General features: G+C 37.9%; 1 protein-coding gene across 1 annotated transcript; it reads right to left on the reverse strand.

Annotated features, from left to right (window-relative positions):
- Positions 1–981: 981 nt before the first annotated feature.
- Positions 982–26,639, reverse strand: nectin4b (nectin cell adhesion molecule 4b). Its single transcript, XM_036555753.1, is given in 12 exon segments — positions 982–1,624; positions 1,626–1,751; positions 4,077–4,265; positions 5,015–5,077; positions 7,842–7,917; positions 9,606–9,774; positions 11,540–11,691; positions 18,701–18,818; positions 19,659–19,937; positions 21,120–21,287; positions 22,559–22,753; positions 26,174–26,639. Coding segments are annotated over 12 exon segments (1,713 nt in total). The 5' UTR covers positions 26,220–26,639; the 3' UTR covers positions 982–1,492.
- Positions 26,640–27,999: the final 1,360 nt, after the last annotated feature.

Genomic DNA, 27,999 nt, shown 5'->3' on the forward strand with positions numbered 1-27,999 from the left:
AGTCATTAAGATGCAAATAAGGTCATTCGGAGTGGTTTGATGTGAAATGCTCAGTTCCAGAGAAACTAACAGAATCAGAATTTTTCAGTGATGGTGATAGAAGCCAGATGTCCAAAGTTCCACCACAGAAAGTTATTACATGAAATGTTTATGAACACGCTGTCTGATGTCTAAGACATTGTTGCACAATAGTTAAGGTTTTAGCCTAGAACATATTTTTTAATCCTTTCATGGTGGAGAGGTACATAGTACCCAGAGTAAAACTTTTTTCCCTAGATTTATCATTTTACCATTGTCAAAACTCAGAGGACACAATATTTTGCGTTGCAGACATTGTGACATTTGGTATCTAACACCATCAATGTCAAAAAATCTGAGTCTGAGTGTCTACAATGCAACATTTCACATCAGTCAACTCTGAATGAATGTTCATATCTCAATCATTGTCTAGAAAAGTTTGAAAAATGAATAAATGATAACGTTACCACAGGAAGTAATAAATTAACAAGACATAAATTGTATTCAGTGAGTGTTCCAAGATTACTTTTGAGCACTGTAACTCGGAAAATGTAAGCTGTTGAAGCCATAAGGTGGCCCCAACTTATGGCATTGTAACAGCTGGACATTCCTCTGACAGTAAAGGTTGTTAGCACTCTCTGTTGACATTGTGTGGTTTAAAGTTTTGACACAGCACCAGAACAAACTCCAACTCAGCTGTCTGGCTGGTGTGTTGCACTCGCCTTGTGGTGCTGACATTTGCTTTAGAATCTCTGGTACGTCTCTATTCAGGCCAGACTACCAGAGTAGGCCTGGACCATGACAGCCTGTAGACTTTAGCGGGCCCGTCCTGGTTACATCACAGATTGGAAAAGAATAAAACATTGTGTTATTAATCCAGTTGTTCGAAATCGTAAAAGCTAGCAAATGTACAGATGATATTATTGGCTCTGGGGTCACTGCGTATATGACTTAGAATTTATCTTTTAAAGGTGTGCAAATGCTAACAGAGTTTTACTGTCTTGCAAGTGATACTTTTCTCATCTGCCTCTGCTTGGGAGGCACTTCTCTAATAGAATATTTTGCAGTGAGGCTTATGGTCTTGTATAATCCATGTTGAGTGATTTGATGGTGACCCAAAGCAACTGGCCACAATGAGTTTTCACTTTCAAAGCACCTAACCTGCTAGGCCAGGCAGAGGTCATTGGGTACAGGAAGAATCTGAAGGTCATTCAAGGTTCACTTGTCTGGATGGGTGATATTGACATTGGCTTGCCCCAAGGAGTGTAGAAAAATGCTAAGCATTTGCACCGTTTCTTTAGTTGAAGCAGCAAACAGGCTAAATATAAAGTTCTTCAGGGCAAGCTCTGCTGGACCACAGTTCACACTTGGGGATCCTGGAGGCTGAAACCAGCACAAAAGTGAGATGCCCCATGAAAGAACATTTTCTTCCTTGATGCTATGATGTGCAGGTAGTCACAGTAGGCTGAACAGATCAGATGATTTGGCCCCGTGGGTGCAGTAGTATAGCATTAGGGTGAGGCTTTGGCCTGAGGAAGCCGTTGCTGTAGTGGAAGTGATTGGAGAGAGCCTCTGAGATCTGATAGGAGTTGGAGGTGCAATCACCCTTCCTCTCCCTCTGTCACTCCCTCTCTCTGTCCCCATCCCTCTTTCTCCATCCCTCCTTCTCTCGGAGGCCCTGAACTAATGGACAGCGGCGGAGGGCTCTGGTCTCTATGAAGTGAATCTGAATCCTGAGGAAGCAAAGAACAAAGGGAGGAGAGAAAGAATAAGTGTTACTCATCTATACACATAAAATATATTGCATTAACCAGGCAGCAAGGACCAGATTCATAAAACTTGGCGGTAACAGTGCTACACCATCCAAAATGTGCACCATGGTAGATAAGAGCTATTCATAAAGTCACTCTGGCTGTGATTTTCTGATGAATTTCTTTATCAGAAAATGTAACAAAAATCAAATAACATCTTAGAATTCAACAATTTAATGATAGGAATTATAATTTAGCATTTAAGATTTAATTTCCCAATTCAATAATAATAATAATAATAATAATAATAAGCTGTAACAAGCTGTTTTACCTTGTATTTATTTTTCTTGATCTCAGGGAATTCAATTTACTGAAATTTTGTGAAAATTTAATTTCAACTAGTAACTATTTCATATTTTATGGATATGATTTGCACATGTGAAAATTAAATATTAAACAACAACTAGAAAAAAAAATTTTCTTACTAGTAAAATGTAATTTTCACATGTGTAAATTGAGTTCTTTGTAAAATCCTTTGTAAATGGAAAATGGTAGTAAAGCTAAACATGCTTGCAACAAAATTCGAACATGTAATTAGCATCTCAACATGTTATTTAAATTATGGAAACATCTTGCAGTGTGCAAGCGGTAAAACGCCATTAATCCACATTTTATGAATGAGAAAATGTGTTACCAGCATGCTGTTTGCTCCTAATATCACTGTACATCAACCACTGAACTTAGCCACATATCTTTTCACATGCTGCATGATACATCAGTGAGTTATTTGTCGATAAATGAGAACATTTATTATTAATATTAGTCCGATATCCACTGAAAAAGCTGCTTTTGGATGAATAAAACATTTTGAAAATACTGACACCACAGTGTCAGGTGCATGATCTGTGCTGTTTTGCTACGTTGGTGTTTCAAGACTTACATATCTGACATGGAATGTGGGCTGTTTTTGTATGGTCGGCAATATTGAGTTTGATAATGTTTAATTAATTTAGCTTTATTATTACACTGACAGGTCACACATATGAATACCCATTGTATTAATCATTCTTTATTTTCTTAATACTTTTAGACACAGCCATTGTGCTGTGTTGGAAACACACAGTCTCGCCCTCTCGAAGGCATCTGAGATCAAATTTTATGACATACTGCCTCCTTCTAAACAGGTAGGAGGAGACCATTTATTGGTTGAAAATGAATGAAAAGACATGTAACATTCAACAAGGGGCCCATTTACTGGGAAAGACCTGCCCTTCAATAAAAAGTTCTTATCAGCTTGCTTGTAAAGATGCAAGCAGGAAAAGCCTTGCAGAGTAGCCAGTACAGCCAGAAAAAAGCATAATTTGAGCCAAACACTACAAACTATTTATGCATTTTTTGTCAGATTTTACCCGTAATGAGACGGTAACGTAGCTTTCAGCTTCAGGTTTAAAGGTCTCTCTCCATTCAAAGAGACACAAGACTGGTCTTGTATGACTAGAAATAACTGTTTAGGCATGTTGCCAAGATGGCTACTGAATAGACAGACTTTCCTAAAAGGACATTAGCTTCAGGTGTGCATTGCAGTTTGTGACGCCTTGTGAAACGAGCATGACAAAGGATGGAAAAAAATCCCCCATTTTGGTGAGGTTGGCAATGTAGCTAACTAGCCAAAAACAGTAAAACACAAAAGTGAACACGATTATATCAGATAATTATATACTTATAGGAGTATAGCACGGCACACAGATTTTTAGTAAAAAAAAATATAGATAACTAGCATGGTTGTGTGTAGCTGTGATTAGCCAAAGAGCTAACATAGCAGTTAGCAAGCTGGCTGGCCTGCCTACCACAAATAGTAAAAACACGAAGTCAACATAATTATATCAGATAATTATATACTGGCCACAGCATAGTGCTGCACACTAATCTGTAGCAAAAAAAGTGTATGTAACTGCTGTTGGCAGGTGACTTGTGTGATTTCCCCCTGGAAGTCTGTGAAGCAAAACTGCACATCACAGCACATTCAGTTGTTTTTTAGTCAAAAAAGATGGCCCCCCAACACTTTGTTTTCTAATACCAATACTGCAGTATCATTGGAGGTTTGATCAGATGATTTGGCCAAAATGGCTATATTTGTATACTGTAGACATTGCGACCCTTGGTTCTTTACAGTAGTGGTGATGGGAAAGTTCACAAGAAGTTTCTCTACAAAGCACCATTTCACATCAAACCACTCTGAGTTTGTTTACATCACATTATTGCATCCTGACAGAGAATTTGCTCATTCATATATACACAAAGCCTCACCAAAGGCACAGTGCTGTTGGTTACAAAGGATTCCACTCTGCGTCTTCGTTCCTCTCTTTCCACCTCTGTCTCTTTCCTCCTCCCGCTCCCTCGCTCTGAGCGGTAGGATGGGTAGATGGCCGGACGACCAAGGCTATCATACTCTCCTTCTCTGAGCCCATCCTTCTGGTCACATAGTGTGGAGTTCCCCTGTTGAAAGAGGTCAACATAACCTCACTGGCTCATTTTAAACTATGGATTTTTCATTATGAACATTTTGCAGAGAATCCTAAAACTGCATCAACGTACTCTTAAAAGTGCCCATATCATGAGTTGTAATTCAGCTGTAATTCATTTTTACATTATGTAAATGAGCTCTATTCTCATTGGCTGCTCTGTATTGCGCATTATTCAAAAACAGTCCAGGCTAAAATACTCATCATAACTTCAATGTGAATGGGTGGGGCTGAACTGCTGCAGGCTAAATAGGTGTGGGTTTTCGTTACATCATTAAAATAATAAATTCAAAACATGCTGTTTTCACAGTATCCATATATGGACTTTATGGACTGGGCAGTGAATGGTAAGTTTTGAAACTTTTTCTTCAAAAAGTGAGAAATTCTGTTTTCCACGAAAAGCAATAAAGACAATAAAAAGAGAGAACCACTTATGGTTCCCTAAAGAACACTTCAATGGATGGTTCTTTAAAGAACCATGTTGTAAATAAGATATGAATATGAAGATCCTTTTTAAAGAGTTTAAAGAGCCTCCACATGATATAAAGCTTCTATACCATGTAAAGCTTCTCTGCATCTAAGCCAACAACCATTTGGGAAACTTCATTTTGAAGAGTAATACTACATGACTTGGTAAATGAAACTAACTTAAAATACACCAACATAAAATTAACTACAAAATACAATTATTACTAAAGTCTGAAAATTATTGAATGAACGTACCTCTAGAGATAAAAAGCTGTTTTTCAGAGCGCTGTCCAGTCTGATTAGGGCACATTCCTCAGTCTGGGAGAAGAAGAGAAAGACGAGAAAGAATTCAGAAAAGTAATGACATGTTGTACAAGCAAGTTTGAACATTCAGGCGAAATGAAGTTCAAGCATTTATGACATTTGCATACCATTAGTAGTGGTCACGTAAAGGAGTTTCAACATCAGTTGTCAAGGACGAGTCAATCAACATTTTTGTTCTACAGCCCATGACATAAAGCCAGCTGTTCGACATTTTACAGATAAAATGATCGATACATACTGAGAGCTGCAATAGAACAAAAGATTTCCTGCTGGTTCCTGAGAACTGGGCCCTTACGCTTACACTGGCCACATTATTAGAAACGCATACTGTGTTGGCACAAATTGTTGGGGTACAGTTAGAAAGTATAACTCATCAGAATATAGTGGTCAACTTTAAAAAAGTGGGGGGGGTTAGGGGCTGTAGCTATCACTACTTTTTTATTATTATTATATTTTTGTTATATTATTATTTTAGCACATGTATGTAATACTGTGGTTAGAATGGCATCCCTTTGTAATGTTAATTACTAACAAATAGTTCTATATAGTACACTCTTAAAAAAGATGATTCCTCAAAGGAATCTTTAGTAAAGACAGCAGGTCTACATAGAACCATGAACTCTCAAAGAACCATTTGCATGCTTAAGATTGATGGAGAATGTGTTGTATATGGTTCTATACAGAACCTTTTTGGAAATGGTTCTATATAGCACCAATAAGGGTTCTGCTACTACAAGCTTGACATTCCACTCTTCACTCTTGTAGAAGCTTTCTACAAGATTTTCGAGTCTGTCTGTAGGGAATTTTGCCCATTCATCCAGAACAGCATTTGTGAGGTCAGACACTGATGTTCTAGTTAATCCCAAAGGTGTGATGGGGTTGAGGTCAGGGCTCTGTGTGAGCCAGTCAAGTTCTCCCACACCAAACTCACCCAATCATGCCTTTATGGACCTTGCTTTGCACAGTGAGGCTCAGTCATGCTGGAACAGAAAAGGGCCTTCCCCAAACTGTTCCCACAAAGTTTGACACATAGAATTGTCCAAAATGTCTTGGTATGCTAAGAAACCTCTACTAAACTTTACAGCTGGCACAATGCAGTTAGGAAGGTTACATTCTCTTGGCATTCACCAAACCCAGACTCGTTCATCAGACTGCCAGATAGTGAAGTGTGATTCATCACTCCACAGAGCATCCACATGAGAGTCCAGCGGCAGTGTGCTTTACACCACTCCCCCCAATTCAAAAGCATTGTGCATTTTGATCTTAGGCTTGTGTGTAGCTGCTCGGCCATGAAAATGCATTTTGTGAAACTCCTATGCACGGTTCTTTTGCTGATGTTGCTTCCAGATGCAATTTGGAACTCTTTAGTGAGTGATTCAGTAGAGGATAGGCACTGTGGGCTTCAGCACTCGGTGGCCCCACTCTCTGAGTTTGCATTGTGTACTGCTTTGTGGCTAAGCTGTTGTTGCTCCTAGGTGCTTCCAATTTACAATAATAGCACTTACAAGTTGACAGGGGCAGATCTAGCAGAGAAGAAATTTCACAAACTGCCTTGTGGCAGAGGTGGCATCCTATGACAGTGCCATGTTTAAAAGCTGAGCTCATCAGTACAACCCGTTCTACTGCCAGTGTTTGTCTATCAAGACTGCAAGGCTATGTGCTTAAGTTTGAGCCATCTGTTAGCAATGGGTGTTGCTGACACACCTGAACTGAAAAATTAGGAGGGGTGCCCCAGTACTTTTGTCCATATGATGTATCTATGTATGATTATATATACATCATAGGGGAGAACTCCGGTCCTGGAGAGCCGAAGTCCAACGGGGTTTGAAGGTTTCCTTGCTCAAACACACCCACTAAACCTTGCAATTAACAGACAAGTTTAATCAGGTGTGTTTGAGTAGGTTAATCACCAAACTGTACTGGACACTGGCCCTCCACGACTGGAGCTGTGCACCCCTGGTTCAAATGATGACTTTAGGGGTACTTTAACCTAGTAGCATGGAGCTTGTGAACTGCCTGTAGATGAGTTAGACCAAGAAGCAACTAAACACCCACATGATGTGTACATAACAACATAACCACAATTAACTGGAAGTCTTGCACACTATGTTCAGCATTGGTGCCTCAAGCCAGAACAAACTGATATGTTGGTCATCAGGGCAAAATAAAAAAGTCCTGAATCTTAATTTATAGAAAATAATTGCTATTTAAACCGCAGTCACAAAATTGGTCTGAAAAATCACAATCCCATAATCCTTCAGCCTGAGATGATATATCGTACTAACATACAAAGTGCACTGATATGGTAGGTAATCTTAGTAAACTAGCAACTAGCGGAATATGTTTTAAAATTCACTGCAAGTGTAAATGGTCTACTGTTGCAGACAATGCAGACTTTGTGTGCAAATGCTTTGTTCACTAATCCCACACTATGTGTCAGCGTTCCAGCAGCACTTGGAATAATATACACAATCATATTCATTTAAACCAAGAAAAATGGGGCTTTTGAAAATAATTTAGAAACAACTGCCTGCTAGACCTGCAAGAGCCACTGACTTCGACTAAATTATACTGAATTATATAAATATGGTATTCAGTACTGAACATCATCCTTTAGTCATGGGCTCTGCCCATAAAACTGGCCATTATTTAAGGCTAAGTCTTTCAATGAATTGAGACGATCATTAAAATAAATAAGTAAACAAGTAACTAACTAAGTAAATAAATAAATAAAACTTAATAGTAAGCCTAGTGGTACCTGTATCCTAGGGTCAGTGCTGACAGAGTTGAGTCTCCTCATTGAGGTTTGTCTTGAGAGATTATTTATCTCCTCTCTGAAAGAAAAAGAAGGAGAGAGATAGAGGTGTGTACACAAATACAGTGGTGTGAAAAAGTGTTTGCCCCTTTCCTGATTTCTTATTCTTTTGCATGTTTGTCACACTTAAATGTTTCAGATCACCAAACAAATTTAAATATTAGACAAAGATAACACAAGTAAACACAAAATGCAGTTTATAAATGAAGGTGTTCATTATTAAGGGAAAAAGAAATCCAAACCTACAGGGCCCTGTGTGAAAAAGTGATTACCCCCCATAAATTAACTGTGGTTTATCACATCTTTGGAAAGCTGAGTTCAATTTCCCTAGCCACACCCAGGTCTGATTACTGCCACACCTGTTCTCAATCAAGACATCACTTAAATAGGACCTGCCTGACAAAGTGAAGTGGACCAAAAGATCCTCAAAGCTAGACATCATGCTGTGATCCAGAGAACTTCAGGAACAAATGAGAAACAAAGTAATTGAGATCTATCAGTCTGGAAAAGGTTATAAAGCCATTTCTAAAGCTTTGGGACTCCAGCAAACCACAGTGAGAGCCATTATCCACAAATGGTGAAAACATGGAACAGTGGTGAACCTTCCCAGGAGTGGCCGGCCGACCAAAATTACCCCAAGAGCACAGCGACGACTCATCCAAGAGGTCACAAAAGACCCCACAACAACATCCAAAGAACTGCAGGCATCACTTGCCTCAGTTAATGTCAGTGTTCATGACTCCACCATAAGAAAGAGACTGGGCAAAAATGGCCTGCATGGCAGAGTTCCAAGACGAAAACCACTGCTGAGCAAAAAGAACATAAAGTCTTGTCTCAGTTTTGCCAAAAAACATTTTGATGATCCCCAAGACTTTTGGGAGAATACTCTGTGGACTGACGAGACAAAAGTTGAACTTTTTGGAAGGTGTATGTCCCATTACATATGGCAAAGAAGTAACACAGCATTTCAGAAAAAGAAACGTCATACCAGCAGTAAAATAGGGTGGTGGTAGTGTGATGGTCTGGGGCTGTTTTGCTGCTTCAGGACCTGGAAGACTTGCTATGGTAAATGGAACCATGAATTCTGCTGTCTACCAAAAAATCCTGAAGGAGAATGTCTAGCCATCTGTTCATGACCTCAAGCTGAAGCGCACTTGGGTTCTGCAGCAGGACAACAAGCCAAAACACACCAGCAAGTCCACCTCTGAATGGCTTAAGAAAAACAAAATTAAGACTTTGGAGTGGCTTAGTCAAAGTCCTGACCTGAATCCGATTCAGATGCTGTGGCATGACCTTAAAAAGGCAGTTCATGCTCGGAAACCCTCCAATGTGGCTGAATTACAACAATTCTGCAAAGATGAGTGGGCCAAAATTTCTCCACAGCGCTGTAAAAGACTCATTGCCAGTTATCGCAAACGCTTGATTGCAGTTGTTGCTGCTAAGGGTGGCCCAACCAGTTATTAGGTTTAGGGGGCAATCACTTTTTCACACGGGGCCCTGTAGGTTTGGATTTCTTTTTCCCTTAATAATAAAGACCTTCATTTATAAACTGCATTTTGTGTTTGTGTTATCAAACACTTTTTCACACCACTGTATATTTAATTAGAAGCACTTCTAGTTAATCGTGGTCCTGTTGTTTACAGCACAAGTTATCATTTAAGGATTTATATTACGAGGATGTTTTGATGTGAATGATTGCAGACTCACTTTCTTTCAGTGAGCTCCCTCTTCAGCTTCCTGTTCCTGCGTCTGTGGTGGCGGTTCACCAGAATGATGATAATCACCATGAGGACAACTAGACCCCCAGCAGCTCCACCCACTATGATAATTAGGAGGTTGTTGAAGGAGGCCACCAGCCTAGCAGCTTCAGAAGTTACTTGAAATGTTGAGGATAAAAAACATTAAATAGCACTGAAACTACCACAAGGGGGCAGTGTGCATATACAAACTTCACATATCTAAGCTGGCCGATCAAACGTTGCTTGATGTCACAGAATTCTACTGATGCATTGTTAACAACCCAAAGTTGACCCTTCCAAAGGTCTTGACCTTTCCAAAGAAAATATGTAATTTAAGCAGAGAAAAGGTGAACTTTGTCATTGCTGATTTGTGCAATGCCATTCAGTTTCAGGGCCAACCATAATCATACAATAACTTCATTAAGAGAGTGAGAAAAAAGTGATTTTGAAGATGAGGAATGCTGTGTTTATCTTCAGTTCAAACTGTGCTAACTGTAATAATATACTGCAGCTAATACATACTGGGATCTCTCTTTGCTCACTCACATTGGCTATTCATAATACAACTAAAGTTCAAAATTTATAAATAGTCTTGCTACAAAAGACACAAGTAGAGTGGAGCAACATCTTAAATTTAAAAAAAAAGGGAAAAGCTGAAGAGGAACTTGAGATGAAAAATCCATTTCTTTTTTCGTCAGCAGATGGTGTTTCGTAATTAAATTCACAGTCATTTGTTAATGCTCCACGTCCATTTCCTTGACTCAAATTACAACCCTGTCATTTTGGCAAATATGTGTCACTTCTGCCTGCTGAGAAATAAATACACACCTTCCCTGTGGGTTGTTTTGTGGAAACAGAGCAGTGCCATAATAAATCAACAGATAATTCCAAAATGCAAGCAATAAATATTTTCCATAAAAAAATTAACACTTGTAACATATGTAAATGACCTATGTTCTCACTGGCTGCCCTGTGTTGAGCCTCATTCAAAAAGCTCTTCAGGCTAAAACACTCCTTATAACTGCAGTACGAATGGGTGAAGCTAAACTGCTATAGTCTGAATAGGCAGATACCCTTGTATGCAAAAGTTTGAACACCCCAGTCAAATTACATGTTTTGTTGATTTTCCAAGTGAAAATAAGTTCACATGTCCCCTACAGGGAACACACTTAAATATGACATTTTCCTGCTAACTTTAGTGCACAATTTCTATTTATTTGCTGAGTTTAACATATTGAAAAAAAATAAAACCTAAAATGTAAAATGTACCATAACTTTCACACCTTTTATGTTTTATTTACTTCCTATACTTTACTATATACTTCCAATGTGTTAAATTCAGCAAAAAAACGAAGTGTGTCCTCTATAGAGGATGTGTAAACTTATTTTCACTTAGAAAATCAACATTTGATTTTCATGCCATTTGACCAGGGGTGCCCAAAACGTCTGCAAATGACTGTACATGTAAATGTTTTGGTTTTAGTGGCATCATAAAAACAACAAATTCAAAACAGGCCGTTTTTGCATCTTAGTTTCCATATAGACTGTGGAGTGGTGAAAATGTTTACTATGTCAAAGTTTCATAAAAAAAAAAGTAAGGAAAATTCTCCACTATATGAGTGCTTTACTGTATACATAATCAAATAATTGTTTAGGTATTCCATTCACAGCAAAGTATCTTCTAAATTTATTACGTATTAAACAAGGAAAACATTACAGGTTACTAATGCAATCCACAAAGGGCCAGTTCATTCCAGTCAAGCAGAAGCAAACCTAATTCCACTTTAATCAGTTAGTCTCTGTTGTGAAATAAATGATTCACGGTATACTCTTGCTTGGCTGGGGTGAAAATCGCTGAGTAATAAAAACAAAACAATAAAACTACCATTCTGAGGCCCTTACCTGGAATCTCAACATTAAACTCTGCCCGCACAGCCCCCATGCTGTTTCTGGCTTCGCATTCGTAAGCACCCTCGTCCGTCTTATTCAGGGGGCGAGTAAAAATGAGCCTGTTGCCCTCCACAGACACGCCTTCAGGCAAACCTTTGCCCTTCCTATACAAAATAAAACAGATCATATAGACAGACTGCCCCCATGTTTGGAGTGTCTTTTTATAATGAATGTACATACACAGGGATCTGAAGTTTGCTCCTTTAGTTTCGCACTGCAGCTATGAGGCTAATGTAGCTAACAAAAGCTTCACTAATTAGCATCATGCAAACTCCATACCTAAATCACCATCAGTAACCTCACCTCACCTATAATGTGTTTAACACCTATGAAAATGGAGAAAAAGTGTATGTCGCACAGCTAAAAATAGTAGCAGGCATCCTGAAGCCTGAAAGTTTTCTGTACTTTTTCCATATTTGTAACAGCACATCATATGGCATCGAAACGCACATAAGCAGGTCAGTTTCAACAACAGTTTCACACGTGATTTAGACATAGTTTGCACAGTTCTAATCTACGGAGTATAAACTTCCATTACTTGCTAGCTATGTTAGCCTCATAGCTCCAGCGTAAAATTAAAGAACCAAATTGGCTAAGCAACTATATTTGAGGTATTGTGGTCAGGGGGAAAAAAAGTATACACTGTATACATTTGCCTTTCTATTCCTTTAATTGTGCTTCGGTAAAGCTAATTCAGTAACAGTTATGAGAAATAAAACAAATGGATACTAAAAAGCTAAATGTAATATACAAGGACTACTACTTGAAGTAGTTACATCATCTGTGATCTATTTCTTAGGTTTCAACACCTACTATAGAAGACATGTGTCAACACTTATTTCACCACTGGGGAAGCATAAGCGGAGGAGGGGAAAATAAGAAGCAAATTTGTTCGATTTGAACATGCTCCCTGCTTTAGCCTCAGTGAGCTAATGCAAACTTTGTTCATAGAAAATATTTCTTGAGATGTCTGAAAATAGCATATGCGAATAATTGCTTTGTCTGGCTATAAGCTTTGGTTTAGCTTTACTGCCAGCTGTGTAGCCTATAGCTCGCTAACTAGCAAGCTAGCAAAGATAAGTAACAAAGTTTTATTAGTAGTCATGTATAACAGAAGGAGAATGTTACCTAAAGCCCAGTCTGAACACAGCAAACTGAATTTTACAGTTTTGAAAAATGAAATATTTTTAAGTACTTTTTTTTAATTTGGCTTATAAATAGCTTTGCCCACCTTATTGGGGTTTTAAAAGAGAACGTGTCAGTTTGAAGTGGACAAGTTCTTTTCTGCTAAAGTTGACACCTGCCTTTACATAGTTCTCTGCCCTTAAAAGAGCTCATCTAATAAACTTTACTTGAGCTAATATCATAATGGACAGCCATTAAGATAATGTCAGGGATTTCCTAAATGGAAAGGAGGCCAAATCAACAATAACTTGTTAAAATGACTTATTAAAAACAGTATTGAAAACTAATGAAGAGGGACATCACAGATTATCTTATAAATGTACACTTATAATCTGGACATGAAGCTAGATTTGAAATCAGCGCAACCTGTTAAAGTCCATAATTGACTCATTCTGGTCACATAAATGACTGACTCATTTCTTCCATGACTTACAGTTGAAGTGCAGATGCTAATTTCTGTTTATGGGGCCTCTTATCCCTGGTGCCAGTAGATCTATGAGCTAATGAATGACTTTGAAAAAATACAAAGGGGAAACATCTGCACATTGATGTTTCAAACTCCCATATTATTTCTTGATGCAATGTTTTGACTATTATGATCTTCATCAGGCTCCCATGGGAGAACACACAAAAAAAAATTCTATAGTGCTAGAAGCCGGTAGTGCAATGTATTACTCACAGGAAGTCACATGATTTAAGAGCAACAACATTAAATAAATGGCCTAACTCATACAAATCTTCCTACAGTGGTAAAAAGAATAAATAATAAATCATCTAACAACACAAACACCTAAAAACAGTACTGTCCAGTGAAATATGTGCATGTATGTATAAGCATTTTGTCTCCATTTGTTTCATTGTTTCTTATAAGTAATTATGTACTAAACCTTACAGGGCTACTTTCGCAGACATGGATTATGCCTAGTCTAAACTGCAGAGCTAATGATGATTCACCATTGGAAGTTCTTCTAGTCCAGGCTTAGGTTTAATCTAGGTCTGTCTGGGAAACTGGCCCAGTGCATCACTGAATCACAGTTTAAAGAACAGTTTGGAGAAAAATCAGATGTACATGTTACCCTAAAAGTAGTCAATCAGACTATCAGACATTTTTGATGTCCAAATTTTGCTTCTTTAATTTAGAACTGGAGCTGCTAAGCTAACATTGCTAACAAACACTGGAAGTCAACAGTCACCATTTTCATAAATACATGACCAACCTTCACCCAACCCGATTCAGGTCTTAATTTAAGTCATGCAAAAAAGTCAGTGTGGTTTAGAACCCAGTATGACTTACTATGAACTACAAAAATGAAAAAAGTTTGTTTTGAGTCTTGCACTTAAGCTCTGAGGCTAATGTAGCTAACAAGTGTAAACTGTGTGTGGGAAAATATAGTACATTAAATTTGTTGTTGTATTATATTTAGCAATCTGACATGCTCTTTTTGCCTGATTCTAGTCACGTAAGTGATTAACTCACTTCCTCTAAAACACACAGTTGAACTTCAGATGCTAATTCATATGTGTGGAACCTTTTGTCCCTGGAGCCTGAGGATCCCTGAGCTAATGAATGACTTCACCTTCAATATCTCTCCTCTTTTTTTCCCTTAGGCTTGCCCAGCAGGTCTGTAATGAGTATCTATGAGTAATGCACTGAGAGTGAGAACAGTAGGATCGTCTTCAAACCCTAAAACCCCAAACATACTTCACTTAGCAGAGCACAAGACACACCCTGATACTGAGCACACACACACCCCAACGAGACCCCATTGCTCTACTAAAAGGGGCCATGGTAACCATAAACCGAAAGGTTCTCATGTTCATGCGTGACCGCATATGCCCACACAAAACTCTTAAATGCTCTTTATGCATCACAAGAATATTGTTGATGTTGTATCAAAAGCTGGATAAAAAAAACATTTGTAATTTACTATACATTAATCTGACAAGATTCTACATCATTTTGTCTGTTTAATATTGGTCCATTCACCATCCCTCAAAACTCATGTCACACGAATTTCGCATGTGAATAAAACACATGGGGTTTTGCACGTTTCACATGTTAAAAATATGTTATCACATATGAAAAAATATTTGAACATGTGAAAAAATATGAATGAGATGAAATGTTCATATACAAAGTTTTTTATATATGTGGGTGAATGACAAATAAAACTTTCAAAATGATCATTAAAAAAAATTCTTATTAAAAAAAGGCATGTGCATATTTGTACTTGCAAGAATCTATTCAAATGTACTGATTTTGATTCATAGCTTTCATATAAGGTATAAATTCATTAAACAGGATCATCAGACTTCTACCCAGCATATGTCAGATGGTGTAAACACACATTAATTAAAAATATATTTTAAAAATAGAAGTTATTTAAGTACAGGTTTAATCATATCCATATTTCATATATGAAAACATATGAAATATGGATATGATTAACTAGTCTTTGTACTTAGACACCCATATAAACCTTTGTGCCTGAACCTTATATACAATTATATACAATAAAAATATATTATCATAATAAAAACACATGTTGATGGTTTTCCTGGGCCATACCAGCTAAACCATGACTCAAAATTGACAACTTTTTAATAACCTAATAATAAGGACTAATAATCTTGGCATTGCACCATTAAGGTTACTTCTTTATTCTGCAATACCCTGCACTCTATCTTAAAAGCATGTTAGAATAAAAGTCCTTTCTTTTTAAATAGTTTACTTATAATCTGCATATGTGACATTTTTAGACTTTGGGAGGCATAAATGCCTCAAATTATTTTTTTTCTGAAGCAATGAAACACAAAAAAAATCATGTCATGCCTTTGACACATATGTACACTGCATTCAAAACATGAATCACTTGCCATATTAATAATTGTTAGTCAATAATAACTCATTCAATGTAGATTAAATTGTTATAAACTAGACAGCAAAATGTAAACAGTGATTACAAACTGCTGATATATATGGATCATTCTACCGAACTGGTGTGAAGTCAGAGTTGAAAACACTTTGGACTTCAGGGTAAAATTCTTTTTGCTTTGAATAATATTTGCCTTAATTATGTTTGTTTTATTAAAATAAATGATCAAACATTCCATTTTGTCACTACCAATACAACAATAACAAGCGTGCATATCTCAGAAACACTAGTCAGTACATCACTAGTAAAAACAGCTGTGAACGGGTTGTAGAAAATATATGTTGCGGTAGTGACAATTCTTAATGTTACACACTGACTTTCAGACTTTGGGGCTGCGTTCAAAATCACATACTACCATACTAAATACTACATCAAAATAGTACACCACCAATAGTAATGCATTTAACAATGCAGTATGTTTAGTGTGGTAGTATGTGGTTTTGGATGCAGCCTGGGAGACATTTATTTCAAAACAATGGGATCCAACTGCTCACCATGTGGCAATGAGGGACAGCGATGCAGTCTCTGTCTGCTTTAAAATGCAGGGTTGTAGCTAAAATAAGGCCCCACCTCTTGACTGAAGCTCTTTGTGTTTCAGTGCTGATGTGAAATCGTGGGTCAGCGTTTTTTATTTCAAAAATAAACTCATGACAAATCTAAATCTTTAAACTTCACTTTCAAAGTAATCAAAAAAAGATCTTATACACAAAAAATACACAAAAATTTAAGTATTATTTCACAAGTTGAAATTTGGGTTTGGGACAGCCGCCTTCCAATAGAAAGTACCCTATAAATGATGATTCTGTATAAATTTAGCTTATTACTACCTCAATTAATGGCCTTGGGTTTAAATAAAGCATAACAATCATTGGAAATATCTAAGGTCTGAATACTTAATTGTCTGTTTATTTTTTATTTTTATTTTCTGTAGGACCTTCGAATTGTGGGAGTTTGAACTAATTCTGTAATGTTTTTGTTTTAAATGTAATAGAAGCTGTACAGGGTCACTATGAAATCGATATGATTTCAAAGACATATAATTTTCATTCAATGTCAATAAAACATTAAAACTATACTTGGAGAATCAGTGCGACTGGGAGTGCCGCCAGTTAGTGTTCAGCGCTGCTGGAACAGAAAGCAAGACTTTTTTTTTTTGAGTTTGGTGGATGGGTGCCCAAGCATGACACAGCAGCGCCAAGTGCCACATCAGCCTACTGTAATAATGTCTAACTCGAGAGATGAAAGATTGTTGCAGTAATTGCACAGGCGTCTCTGCTGATACCCTCCTGCATGGCGTCTCTAATCAAAGTAAAACCCTGTCTTTTTGGGCGTCCATTAAAACAATATTTAAGGTGCAGTATGGTCATTTAAAGCTTAGGATGCGTCTCCCCCTGCGCTCCTCCCTCTCATCCTCACCCTCCCTCCTTTTTTCTCTCTCTCACTCTCTCTCACTTCCCCCCCAGCTCGTGTGAAACGGCCTCCCGCTGGCTCTTCGGTCGCAGGTTGTAACGCTACACCATGGCTTTTATTTTACCCTCAAAAGAGCATTTGAATAAGCATGGCTCTTGGAGTTTAATACCTTTTGTGTGCATGTAGAGTGATTATATGTGAGGTAAAGAAAGAAAGGGAGGGTGAGGTTGTGGAATTGTGCATTTAATCCTGATCGTGCAGGGATTTCTGCAGTGTCATGAATTCTTTGAAGCAGGCATGGAGGCACATCATACTAGATTGTAAAAAAAAACTGGCAGACAAAAGGTATCAATTACAGAGATCTGATAGAAGCAAAAAAGGTCTTCCTAAGTTGGTGTTAGAACAGGAAAACGAGGGTAACTGTTTTAGTCTAGGTGATAGCATCTTACCTCTTGCACATTATCACCAATATCCTTATTACAATGTAAAATAATCACTGTAAAGCTGTACTCTAAAGTTGTAGTGTTTTCATAAACAATAATTGCATAGTGCTAAATTATAATTAGGGGTCCAAGCACCTGGTGCTGGAGTCCTATTGTTTTTGTTAGGATGTTTCTGCTTATTATTATTTTTCTAGTTTTGCCTTCAAACAAAACATGGACATCGCAAGTCATACAGACATAAAACTTGGTTAACAGATAGTGCTTCCTCCTGCATCTGGGGCATGTGAGATGAGCCAGAATGACCTGAAGGTGGCACTAGAGGTAGGCAATATGGAAAAAATATCATATGACGATACTTAAGGACATTTTTACCATACACAATACTAATCACAGTATTTTGACACACATACATAGTGCCCTAATTGTGGCACATCTAAAAACTTATCAAAAACTCAGAAAGGACATAATTTCACATATTGTACTGCACTAAACCAAATAAACAAGATTAGTTATGCTCTCTTTTAAAAGAAACAAATTAATGACGATATACGAAGATGTGCTCGGAAAAGAGTATTGTGTATTATGATAATAAAATGCATCATGATAATGATAAAATACCACTATATCTCTCCCTCCAGCAGGTGCTATAGGGTTTTTGAGCAAAAAAAGTATGCGCTACAAGAGAAAGCTTTAAGTATGTTATGTTGTAGCCCATAACTCCTCAACTGTAAATTAAACATGCTAAATTGTTTTCTCCTGTTATTTCTTGGCTTTAGATGATCTGATCATGACCATGCCTATTTATTTCTGCCAGAGATGCAAAATTGCATAATGTGCGCAAGCTACTTTATTGTGATGGTAGCAACAGTATTGCGATGTTGCAGAGGTAAGCAGAAGTGTCTTGACATATTGTCCTACACTGTCTTTTATCTACTAATATTTAGTCGGTATACTTTTGTACATAAGGAAAGTAAAATAAAATGAAAGCGTTGAGGACAGTGCACAGCAGAAGCAGTCAGACAGACAGAGATTTAGGTGCAGACACACACACACGCACACACACACGCACGCACACACACACGCACACACACACGCACACACGCACACACATGCAGAAGACAGACACAAGCAGACGGTACCTGGTCCAGGTGAAGTTTTGTGGTCGGGGATTCCCTCCACTCTCACACCTGAGCTCCGCTCCTATCCGACCAACTGACCAATTTTGATCATACCCAACAACCTCAGGATTAGGCGGAACTAAAAAACACAAACACAAATGGGATGTCAAAAAGGGGACTGGAATCCAGTCTTGGTTTAAGTTAAGCTACATTTGCCTGTTGTTCAGTTCCATTTTTTTCAGATCTGATCTTTCTGCTGTGACTGTTCACATTCTTGTTTGTAAGTAACCCTTATCTGGGTGTGATGTTTAAAAAATGGAAATATATCCATTCTGGATATGTACCTGATCTACAAGCACAAATGAAAATAGCTCTAATTTAATTTAAAATGATCTGACAGGATTTGCATCTGATTCTTCTGTTTACACAGCTCTGAAAAAAATCAGGTCTATTTCACATTCAGTGAAAATATCAGATTTGCATCACTTATAATGGTCAGATATGAGCAACCCTGTGCTGTCAACGCAGACTTAAGCACTGCAGGAGCTAGATTAGTTTTACCAATGGAAATTGCATAATGGAATTTGACTGGTCAGTTGGTTCTGGATAAAATATCTAAGTAATCCCCCCAAACTCTCAGTGATAGCCCAGATGAACATGTCAGCAGGACACACTCAATAACAATAACAAGACACCGCACAGCTGTGTTGCTTTGTTACTCTATTGAAGTGGATGGGAAGAGGACTACATTTAGGGAGCCAATCACAGGAGGCTATTCGCGCCACAACTATTACTGTCAGACTATAAAAACTACACACATTGCAGATTCATACTGGATTAAAATAACTGATCTTGTCTGTAACTGTTCAAATTTCAGTAGCTTTCCAGGTAAAACTAATCCATCTCTAATAATGTTTAAGAGTCACACCAAGTACTGATAAGTCAAACTGACAGCAAATGACCAATCAAATGGACTCACAGTGCACTACCAGTGTGTTGCTGAGCCTTTGGGGATTCTCTAGAGCAGGATGCCATACCAGACAGTCCAGCTTACGGCCATTCAGGCTCCTTAAAGGGTGCAGTAGGAAGGAAGAAGTGATGACCTTATCTTCTGAGCTTTTGTTTTGCGATTGGCCAAGGAGGTCTGTATCCCAGGAGAGGTGGGGCCGAGGCAAGCCAACTGCACGGCACGTTGCGGCCACACGGAACGTTTGACCCTCCTCCAGAATGACAGGTTCCAGCATGGCGATGGGTATTCCTGGAGTCAGAAAGAGGAAGATAAGGAAGAAAGGAACATTTGGAGATAAAAGATTAAAAGAACATGTTAAGCAGTTAGAGCAGGGGTGTCAAACTCAACCACTAAAAGGGCCATATTAAAGAATCTCAATATATCAGTGGGCCAGAGAATGCCTATATTTTTATTTCATTTTTAAAAAACATCTTGCTATAACATGAACTGGCCATTGTTTATTCAAAATACAGCAAAATGTCAACAACAAAATATAGGCACTTGTAGCAGACCTTGAAATATCACATGAAAACTTGAAATATTTAAAAAGAAATTCCCCAGGAGGTAGGTCGTTTAGACATATACATTTGCCTAGACACCATTTTTTCTTTGCTGAAAGTTCATTCATTCCTGGGATAAATTTCTAAGCTGCTAAGTGTTCATATTAGTTGAACTGTAGCTTAGCTAATATAAAGAATATAAAATGGTGTGCTTGGTGATGACACAGATGTGGTAGAATTGAGGTGTAACCACTGTCTCATACATTGCTGTTGGTAGAGGGGAGTGGGAGCGCAGATTACATTGCAGTGCATGCTGGGGATTGGAGGACAGGGCATTGTAAAATGGGGTAACATTAATAAAAAAGTAAAATAATTTTGTGGACCGGATAGGATTGTGTTTGACATATGTGACTGCATGATGCCATGCAGTGTCAGAAACCACACGAGCAAGAATATTTGATATGTAAAAAGTTGCTGCATATTCAGGTAAGTGTATAATGATTTAGGCACACAGTTTACACTATTAACAGGCAAGGCATAAGCTTTCATTACTTGTTAGCTACATTAGCCTCAAAGCTCCAGTGCAAAGCTAAAGAAGCAAAACTCTTGGCTGATGTGGTGAAAGGGGAAATTTTCCCTGTGTAAATAAGAATTTTGTTTTTGCCACCAAACTAACATTTTAAAAATTCCCTAAGTGATTCTATGTAACATTTTGCTCATTATCGCAAAAATGTTTTTATAAAGATTAGGTCTGCAGAGTTATGTTATAATAAACATTGTTACAGTAATAGTAACAGTAGCATTATCATTATCATCTCTGAGAAGCAAAGATGTCTAGGCTCATTTTTCTAGTCAGTTTTTAATTTACTCTTATTTTGTCATTGTACATAAAAACAGTTATTGGAGAAAGACAGAAAGAAAGAATTCTTACTCCAGACAGTGAGTCTGATTTGTTTCTCGAAGTTTCCTGAGGGAAAAGTAGATATGTGGCAAGTGTACGTGGCATCATCTGATTCCTTTGTGCTCAGGATCAGCAGTGTTGAGTCTTTAAAAGGGTCAAGACTCTCAAAGCGCACACGGCCACCAAAACCCGGAAACTCTGCACTCACGCACACACAGATACACACACACACACACACAGTTTCAGGGAGGAAGAGCTCTATTTTACAGCACCAGCAGCCAGACACAATCTCTACAAAAGATCCTTTGTTCCAACAGCAGTTAGCTAGTTAAATAAAAAAAAAGATGAGTCCTATTGGGTGTCCTTTGTATAACTGTGTTTTTATGTATGAACTTTGGATGCTCAATGTGAATTTAATGTGTGACTGACAGCGTAATTCTGTATCTTTTAATTTTGATTTGAGATGAGATCAAAGAAAAATCACCAGCCTTTGGTGGACAATAATGTTCTGTCCTATTCTGTTGTATTCTATTCTATTCTTGTCCTTTACATTCATTTTTTCCATTTCATTCCATTCTGCTCCATTAGGGCAGCACTGTAATCCATCAGGTATGTGCTATAAAATTCTCAGACTATTTTCAAATGTTGCTTTTATTGTCAATATTTCACTGCTGTGTAAATAGCTCCTCTGTTTACATTTGTTTATTCAGTATATTTTTAACAAGAATTCTGGATTATGAAAAAATAATCAAACTGAATTGAACTGTGTTGAGCTTTGAGATTTTCTCAAGAATTATAATCAAACTGAGTTGTTGCAAAGTCAGAGATTTACATCCAGAATTTACAAATACATATGTCAGTGTGCACAGGTGTAGTTTTGGTCTCAGTGGGGAGGACAACACGAAGTTAGAGCTAACATTAGCTAACTAAATCACTCAGTTTCAATGCTTTTCCAAACACTTAGCTGAAAGACAAAAATATCATTGAAATTAGTTTTGACAGAATGGATTAGAATTGATTAAAAGTTTTGATTGGAAACAAAATGGTCTATAGGTACACACAGCCAAACTAGTTCTCCATTGGTTAGGACTGAAGGCCTTACATGTTAGATTAACTACCAACATAATTAGGAAGGGAAAGAGGAATTTACCAATCATGTTTTGATGTTCAGTGGCTGTTTTTTCTCCTTCTTGTGAGTTTTGACATTTATGGCCTGAACTGAAGGCCTAGCTCAAATAGTCATGGTTTGCTAATATTTATCAAAAGTGTAGCTCTACATCAGATGGATTTTTATCAGTCAGCCCATGTTATAACTTAACTTTTATCATCCAGATTATGACAGAAGGTCAGGAAGAGTAGATCTGCACTATTTATTAATTTCCAACACAACATCAAGCTACCTTTAAAAGTAGGGTGGGGGCAAAAACTGGATAGAAAACCTGTGTGTGTGTGCGCGCGTGTGTTGGCACCTTGAACTCCTTCTGTCATGTGTTTAGTGATGATTTGCTCTTTGACCCCGTCATGCTGCTCTCTGGACCAGGTCACTTGCACCACTTTGCTCTCATCCTGCACTTTAAACTCACAGGGCAGCCGTGTCTCCTCGTCAGCAAAGGTCTGCAAGTCCACAGGCACAACAGGCTGGACAGACTCACCACACACAGAGGCTGTGATTGTGGGTTGGTGTTTGAGGGAGGAGGTTGGGTTTAAAAAAACAAAAAACAAACAAAACAAAAAAAAACACAAGATATATGTGAATATTTAAAAACAACAACAACAACAACAACAAAGATAGCAATTAATCAAATCACCCAAGGATGCTTTCCAGTAAGAACATATTAGATTACATGAGTGGGAAACACAAATGATTGTTAGATGCACTGCAGCTCTTGAAAGATTTTGAATATCATAATCAACGTATGAAACATGTCAGATAAAAACTACATATGAAACGTCTGACAAAAAATAAACACTATAGACTATGTTGTATACAACGTGATGCAAAGAATAAAACCATCAAATTAAAATGTAGTTTATGTTGTATGTAGTTCTATAGCTTTTAATTGAAACATTAAGTGAAACAAAGATGTAGGCTTACAGATGTAACTAACGCTACTCTTGGGTATAGACAAATACAATAACGTCATAATGAAGGATTTGGATATCAAAAAAAATGTGTTGGAATCATTTTGGAAGGATTTTGACACACAGGCATCATAAACCACTTGCAAAGATTTTCTTTCTTTCCATTATATAAACTGGGAGAGGGCTTTATACATATAAGAAATATCAATGCTAAACATTTTGAAATTAAACTCATCATAGTAATATCAAATCACACAAAAATGACATTTTAAACTAATTAAAAATGATAAGATTAAAAAGACACATCAAACTAGACAGTAGATGTACATACAGTGGAACAGAGGAATAGTTGTGCTGCTGTGAGAAAAAGGTGAGGAAGGAAACAGGTTAGTGTGTGTGTGTGTGTGTGTGTGTGTGTGTGTGTGTGTGTGTGTGTGTGTGTGTGTGTAGTCTTAGTATTACGACTAGCTTGCCAGAGAATGTGGGAGTTTGAGATTAGTGAGTGTGATGTGTTTTGAGGTGAATAACCAGTCTTTTCAGTTAATGTTCAACGTTCTCTATCATGATTGATCAGGTTAGACATACAGAAGTGACACACACACAAAAAGCACAAGGACGCTCGCAAACACACACAAGGACATTCCCACACACTGAAAGGTGCTGTATTAAATTTACTTGATTCAAATGTGTACTTCCACATAAATACAATACATTACAAAAACATAATTATGGTCTTTCAGTTTACTTAATGGAATGGTTTGGTAGAAATTCCAATTCACAAAATTTTCCACTCACCCCAGATGTAGTTGACCAGATGCTACAAGGCTAACATTGCTAGCAAACACTAGAAGTCAATAGTCACCCAAATCTACACCTTCAAAACTTCTCTTAACCAGCATCCCAGGTCATTGATAAGGTTGTGCAAGCTTGTTGATGTGGTTTAGGACGCAATGTGATTTACTGTAATTTATAAAATGAACAAAATTTCACCATGTAGCTGAACACAGCTCCTCTGTTGTGCCGAAATATAACTCCTATAGATTCACAGTTCACAGTTTTTGTTGCTTACATATAAACATATCGCTGTTGTCGGAAAAAAGCTTTACAGGTGAAGGAAAAAATCTACTTTACTTTTAATGTAAGAAGTTTTTCCAAGTTATTTTGGGTCATTTCTTTGGGTCCATTCTTTATGAAATTTACACACAATGTAAAGGGCAAACAGGCATTTTTAAATTATATCAAAAACTGAAAATCAACAAAAATGGAGATACAAGATTTTCTTCCGACAGCAGCAATATGTCTTCAGTTCAAAACTTAGACTAACAGTTTTTTTGCAAATGGAAACAGAAATGGCAAACATACTCTGAAGCGTCCATATGCCTGCATGGTGTGGATGCGAAGCACAGGAAGGGAACTCTGAATTTGGCACAACATCAATTGTCTGTAAATGACTGCCCACAGTGCTGGGTGATTTTTGCTCATTCTTGTAGTTCATAGTAAGTCACATTGTGTCCAAAACAACACGCAAGCCATGCGTGACCTAAGAGCAGGAGCAGGATGTAGTTTGATCAGGTTGAGAGAAGTTTTGGGGATATAATTACGGAAAAGATTGCAGTGACCGTCACTAAAGTAAAGAAGTAAAATGTGGACGTCATACATGCCTAAACTGATCAACTATGTCTGGGGTAAGAGAAAAATTTTGTACATTTGATTTTTTACCAAACCATACATTTACATTTAACAATAAGTTGATTTAATATATTTTACTCATTTAAATCAATTCAATACAGCTATTTTCTCAGTGCACAAACTGAAATGAATGGACTAAAAATAATTAATCTGTTTTCTAATTTCCTCTGAAAAGACTCAATTTTCACTTACTGGGCAAGACAAAAAGAGCTTTTTGTTTGCCCCTCCTCTTTTTCTTTCAGCATGTGATGGCTGTCGTACTGGCATTTCCTGTTCATATCGATATTTACTTAAAGATCATGCCTTCTGTGACACACAGACGCAAAAACACAGAAGGTACTCAAACACAAACACGCTTGTCATGCGACTCCTCAGTGTTTCCAGAACAATGGAGGTAAGCACAAACATACACTGGAAGTGTAGTAGCGTGCGCACACACACACACACACACACACACACGCATATTCACACACCCAACGAACACACATTACCCACACAGAGACGTACACTAAACTCAGAACAATCTGACACACTCGACGTAGGTATTTAATGAGTAAACGATTAATCATTCACTCTTTCACCACAGTCCCTCATGGTGTCCCCTGCAGGAATGCCACTCTTCTACTTACGAGTTTCCTGTTCTCATACACTCTCTCTCTCTCTTGCTCTCTCTCTCTATCACTCACAAACACACATACCAGATGAACAACACAACACCTTCACCTACACATAGTCCTTAAGGAAATCCTTCCGGCTCTTTTAGGTTTTCCAAAACTACAAAGCTGCATTTTTGGTAAACAAACAAACACATTGTTTTCTTGAGCAGCCACCTCTTCAAACAGTGAGATTTTCCAATCATGAGGACATTTGGTCCACAAAAAAGGCTAAATACAAGAAATACATGTGCACATGCACAATCTATTTCTTCCTCTTATTTATGTATTACACAATATGTCACATTACATGTAAATTCAATCGAGCCAACTACTGATACATACATGATAATGTGTGTGTACATACACATATATATATATATATATATATATATATATATATATATACATACATACATACATACACACACACACACATATGTATATATATATATATATATATATATATACATATATATACATACATACATACATATGTATATCAGTAGTGTGTATTGGGTATGTATTATTAAGTGCTGTCAAGTTGTATTATATATATATATATATATATATATAGATATATATATATATATATATATATACAGACGTTGTAGTAGTAGATGTATAGTTATTATTACATGAGTTTGACTTGTTACCTACCTACTAGTCTTGTCAGAAACAGACCAAACCAGGCCAGACGTGCCATTTCTTTTCTTTTTTTTCAGCAACGGTCCACTAGTTCAACTTCCTTAGATTTCAATTTTACAGACAGCAGGCCAGACAACACGTCCCCTCAGCTCTTCCAGCCAGCACTTTAGCTTATCCACGTCAATCTCAGCACACGATAGTTTCCTATCTCTGTCTCCACTGCTCACTCACTCCTCTTGACAATGTGTCCAGCAGAGTTTACAAAGATTTCCTTCCACTCATGCTGATTATTTTCCACGAAAAAGGTCCCAGATTCCCACAACAAGGAGAAATATCAACATGGAAGTTCAAGAAAACGGACCGGCTAGTTGATTTAACCGTGTCTTTAGTGTTTCGTTTGGTTAAACGCCGAGTAATCCGCCCTGCACGAGCCCCCGCGTGCTACCTGCAGGTGAAAAAGTAACCTGCGCGAACACCTGCTCTCCTGTTCTTCCCTCTCGCGTGCAGCTCGCGCTCCGCCCTCTGCCCGCCCGCTTTCTCGCCCTGAAACATTAAACTGCGCGCTAGCCTTGCCCCGTGCAGCGGTGCTCTACAACCTGCTGCCGAGGCCACTCTACAAACTATGTATTGGATCAGAAAAAGGAAATATGAAAGCGGAGTTGAGTGCTCGTGAGCGTTTCAACCGCTTTGTGTTTGCCCTGGCAGAAACAGACACGCAGGCCTCGAGCTGGAGGACCAGCCAGACCAGTTCTGATGCAAATAACAGACGGCGGCAACATGTCACACTTCGACAGAATGCTAACTGTAAATAAAACTCAAACGCTGAACCGTTTAAAACTCTGTAAGCTGAGGATACAAACAGACCACCAGGCTCAGCAAATGCCTTACTGAACGTTTGGGCCTTCATTACCTTCACTCTTATATGAGAAAGTAGTGACAGGAAAAGAAGAAGTGTGTGTGTTGAGAGAGATAATAATGATAAGAGAGAGGAAAAGCCCAAGATACGCTCAACAGTGTGTATAAGTGTAACAAAAGTATAATCATAAGCTGCTTAGTTTATAATGACTGAGTTTAAATGTGGTGTTTTTTCAATGTGAAATAGTGACATCTAGTGGACGGCTACGGGCTCTACCGGATTAAAGGCCATGAATCCCTAAGATTATACAGTAACTCTTTACTTGAAGCCTGCTATATAAAATTAATATAGGCTGACATGACATCGCAGCTAAGAAAAATAGGTCATAGGAATGTCTGCTGGGATGGCAGATGTCATATACTGTCATGACAGATTTTGTTCAGTAATACAACAGAATCATGCAGGGCCGGTGTTGGACCTGGTTTTCAGACCAGGGAAAATGCAAACCAGCCCACCCCAAACTCTTTCTCTCTCTCACTCACACACATACATGTAGCATTGTCTACGTAAAATATAACCTTTTCTAAAACCTCTCCATTTTAATTTTCTTAATTTCTTACTTTTATTTATTATTTACACTGAGATAATCAAGGGATACAGATAAAATGAAAAGTGGCTTTTGTCTCAAATGTGACATAGTCATGACAGTCGGTTGCCACAAATTCACTCTCTTACTGTCTAAGCCACTTGTCCTCCAGAGAGTGCTGGAGTCTATCCCAGCTCATTGGGCGGACAGTAGGAAACACCCTGTACAGGTCACCAGTCTATCACAGTGCAGACACACATACACCATACTCACATACACCAACTGACCTGACTACATGCCTTTGGAGCGCACCTGGAGGAAACCCACACAGACATGAGGAGAACATGCAAACTCCATACAGAAAAAACCTGGGTTGCCCACTCAGGGAATCAAACG

Source organism: Colossoma macropomum, unplaced genomic scaffold (assembly GCF_904425465.1).
Source record: "Colossoma macropomum unplaced genomic scaffold, Colossoma_macropomum, whole genome shotgun sequence".
Lineage (NCBI taxonomy): Eukaryota > Metazoa > Chordata > Actinopteri > Characiformes > Serrasalmidae > Colossoma > Colossoma macropomum.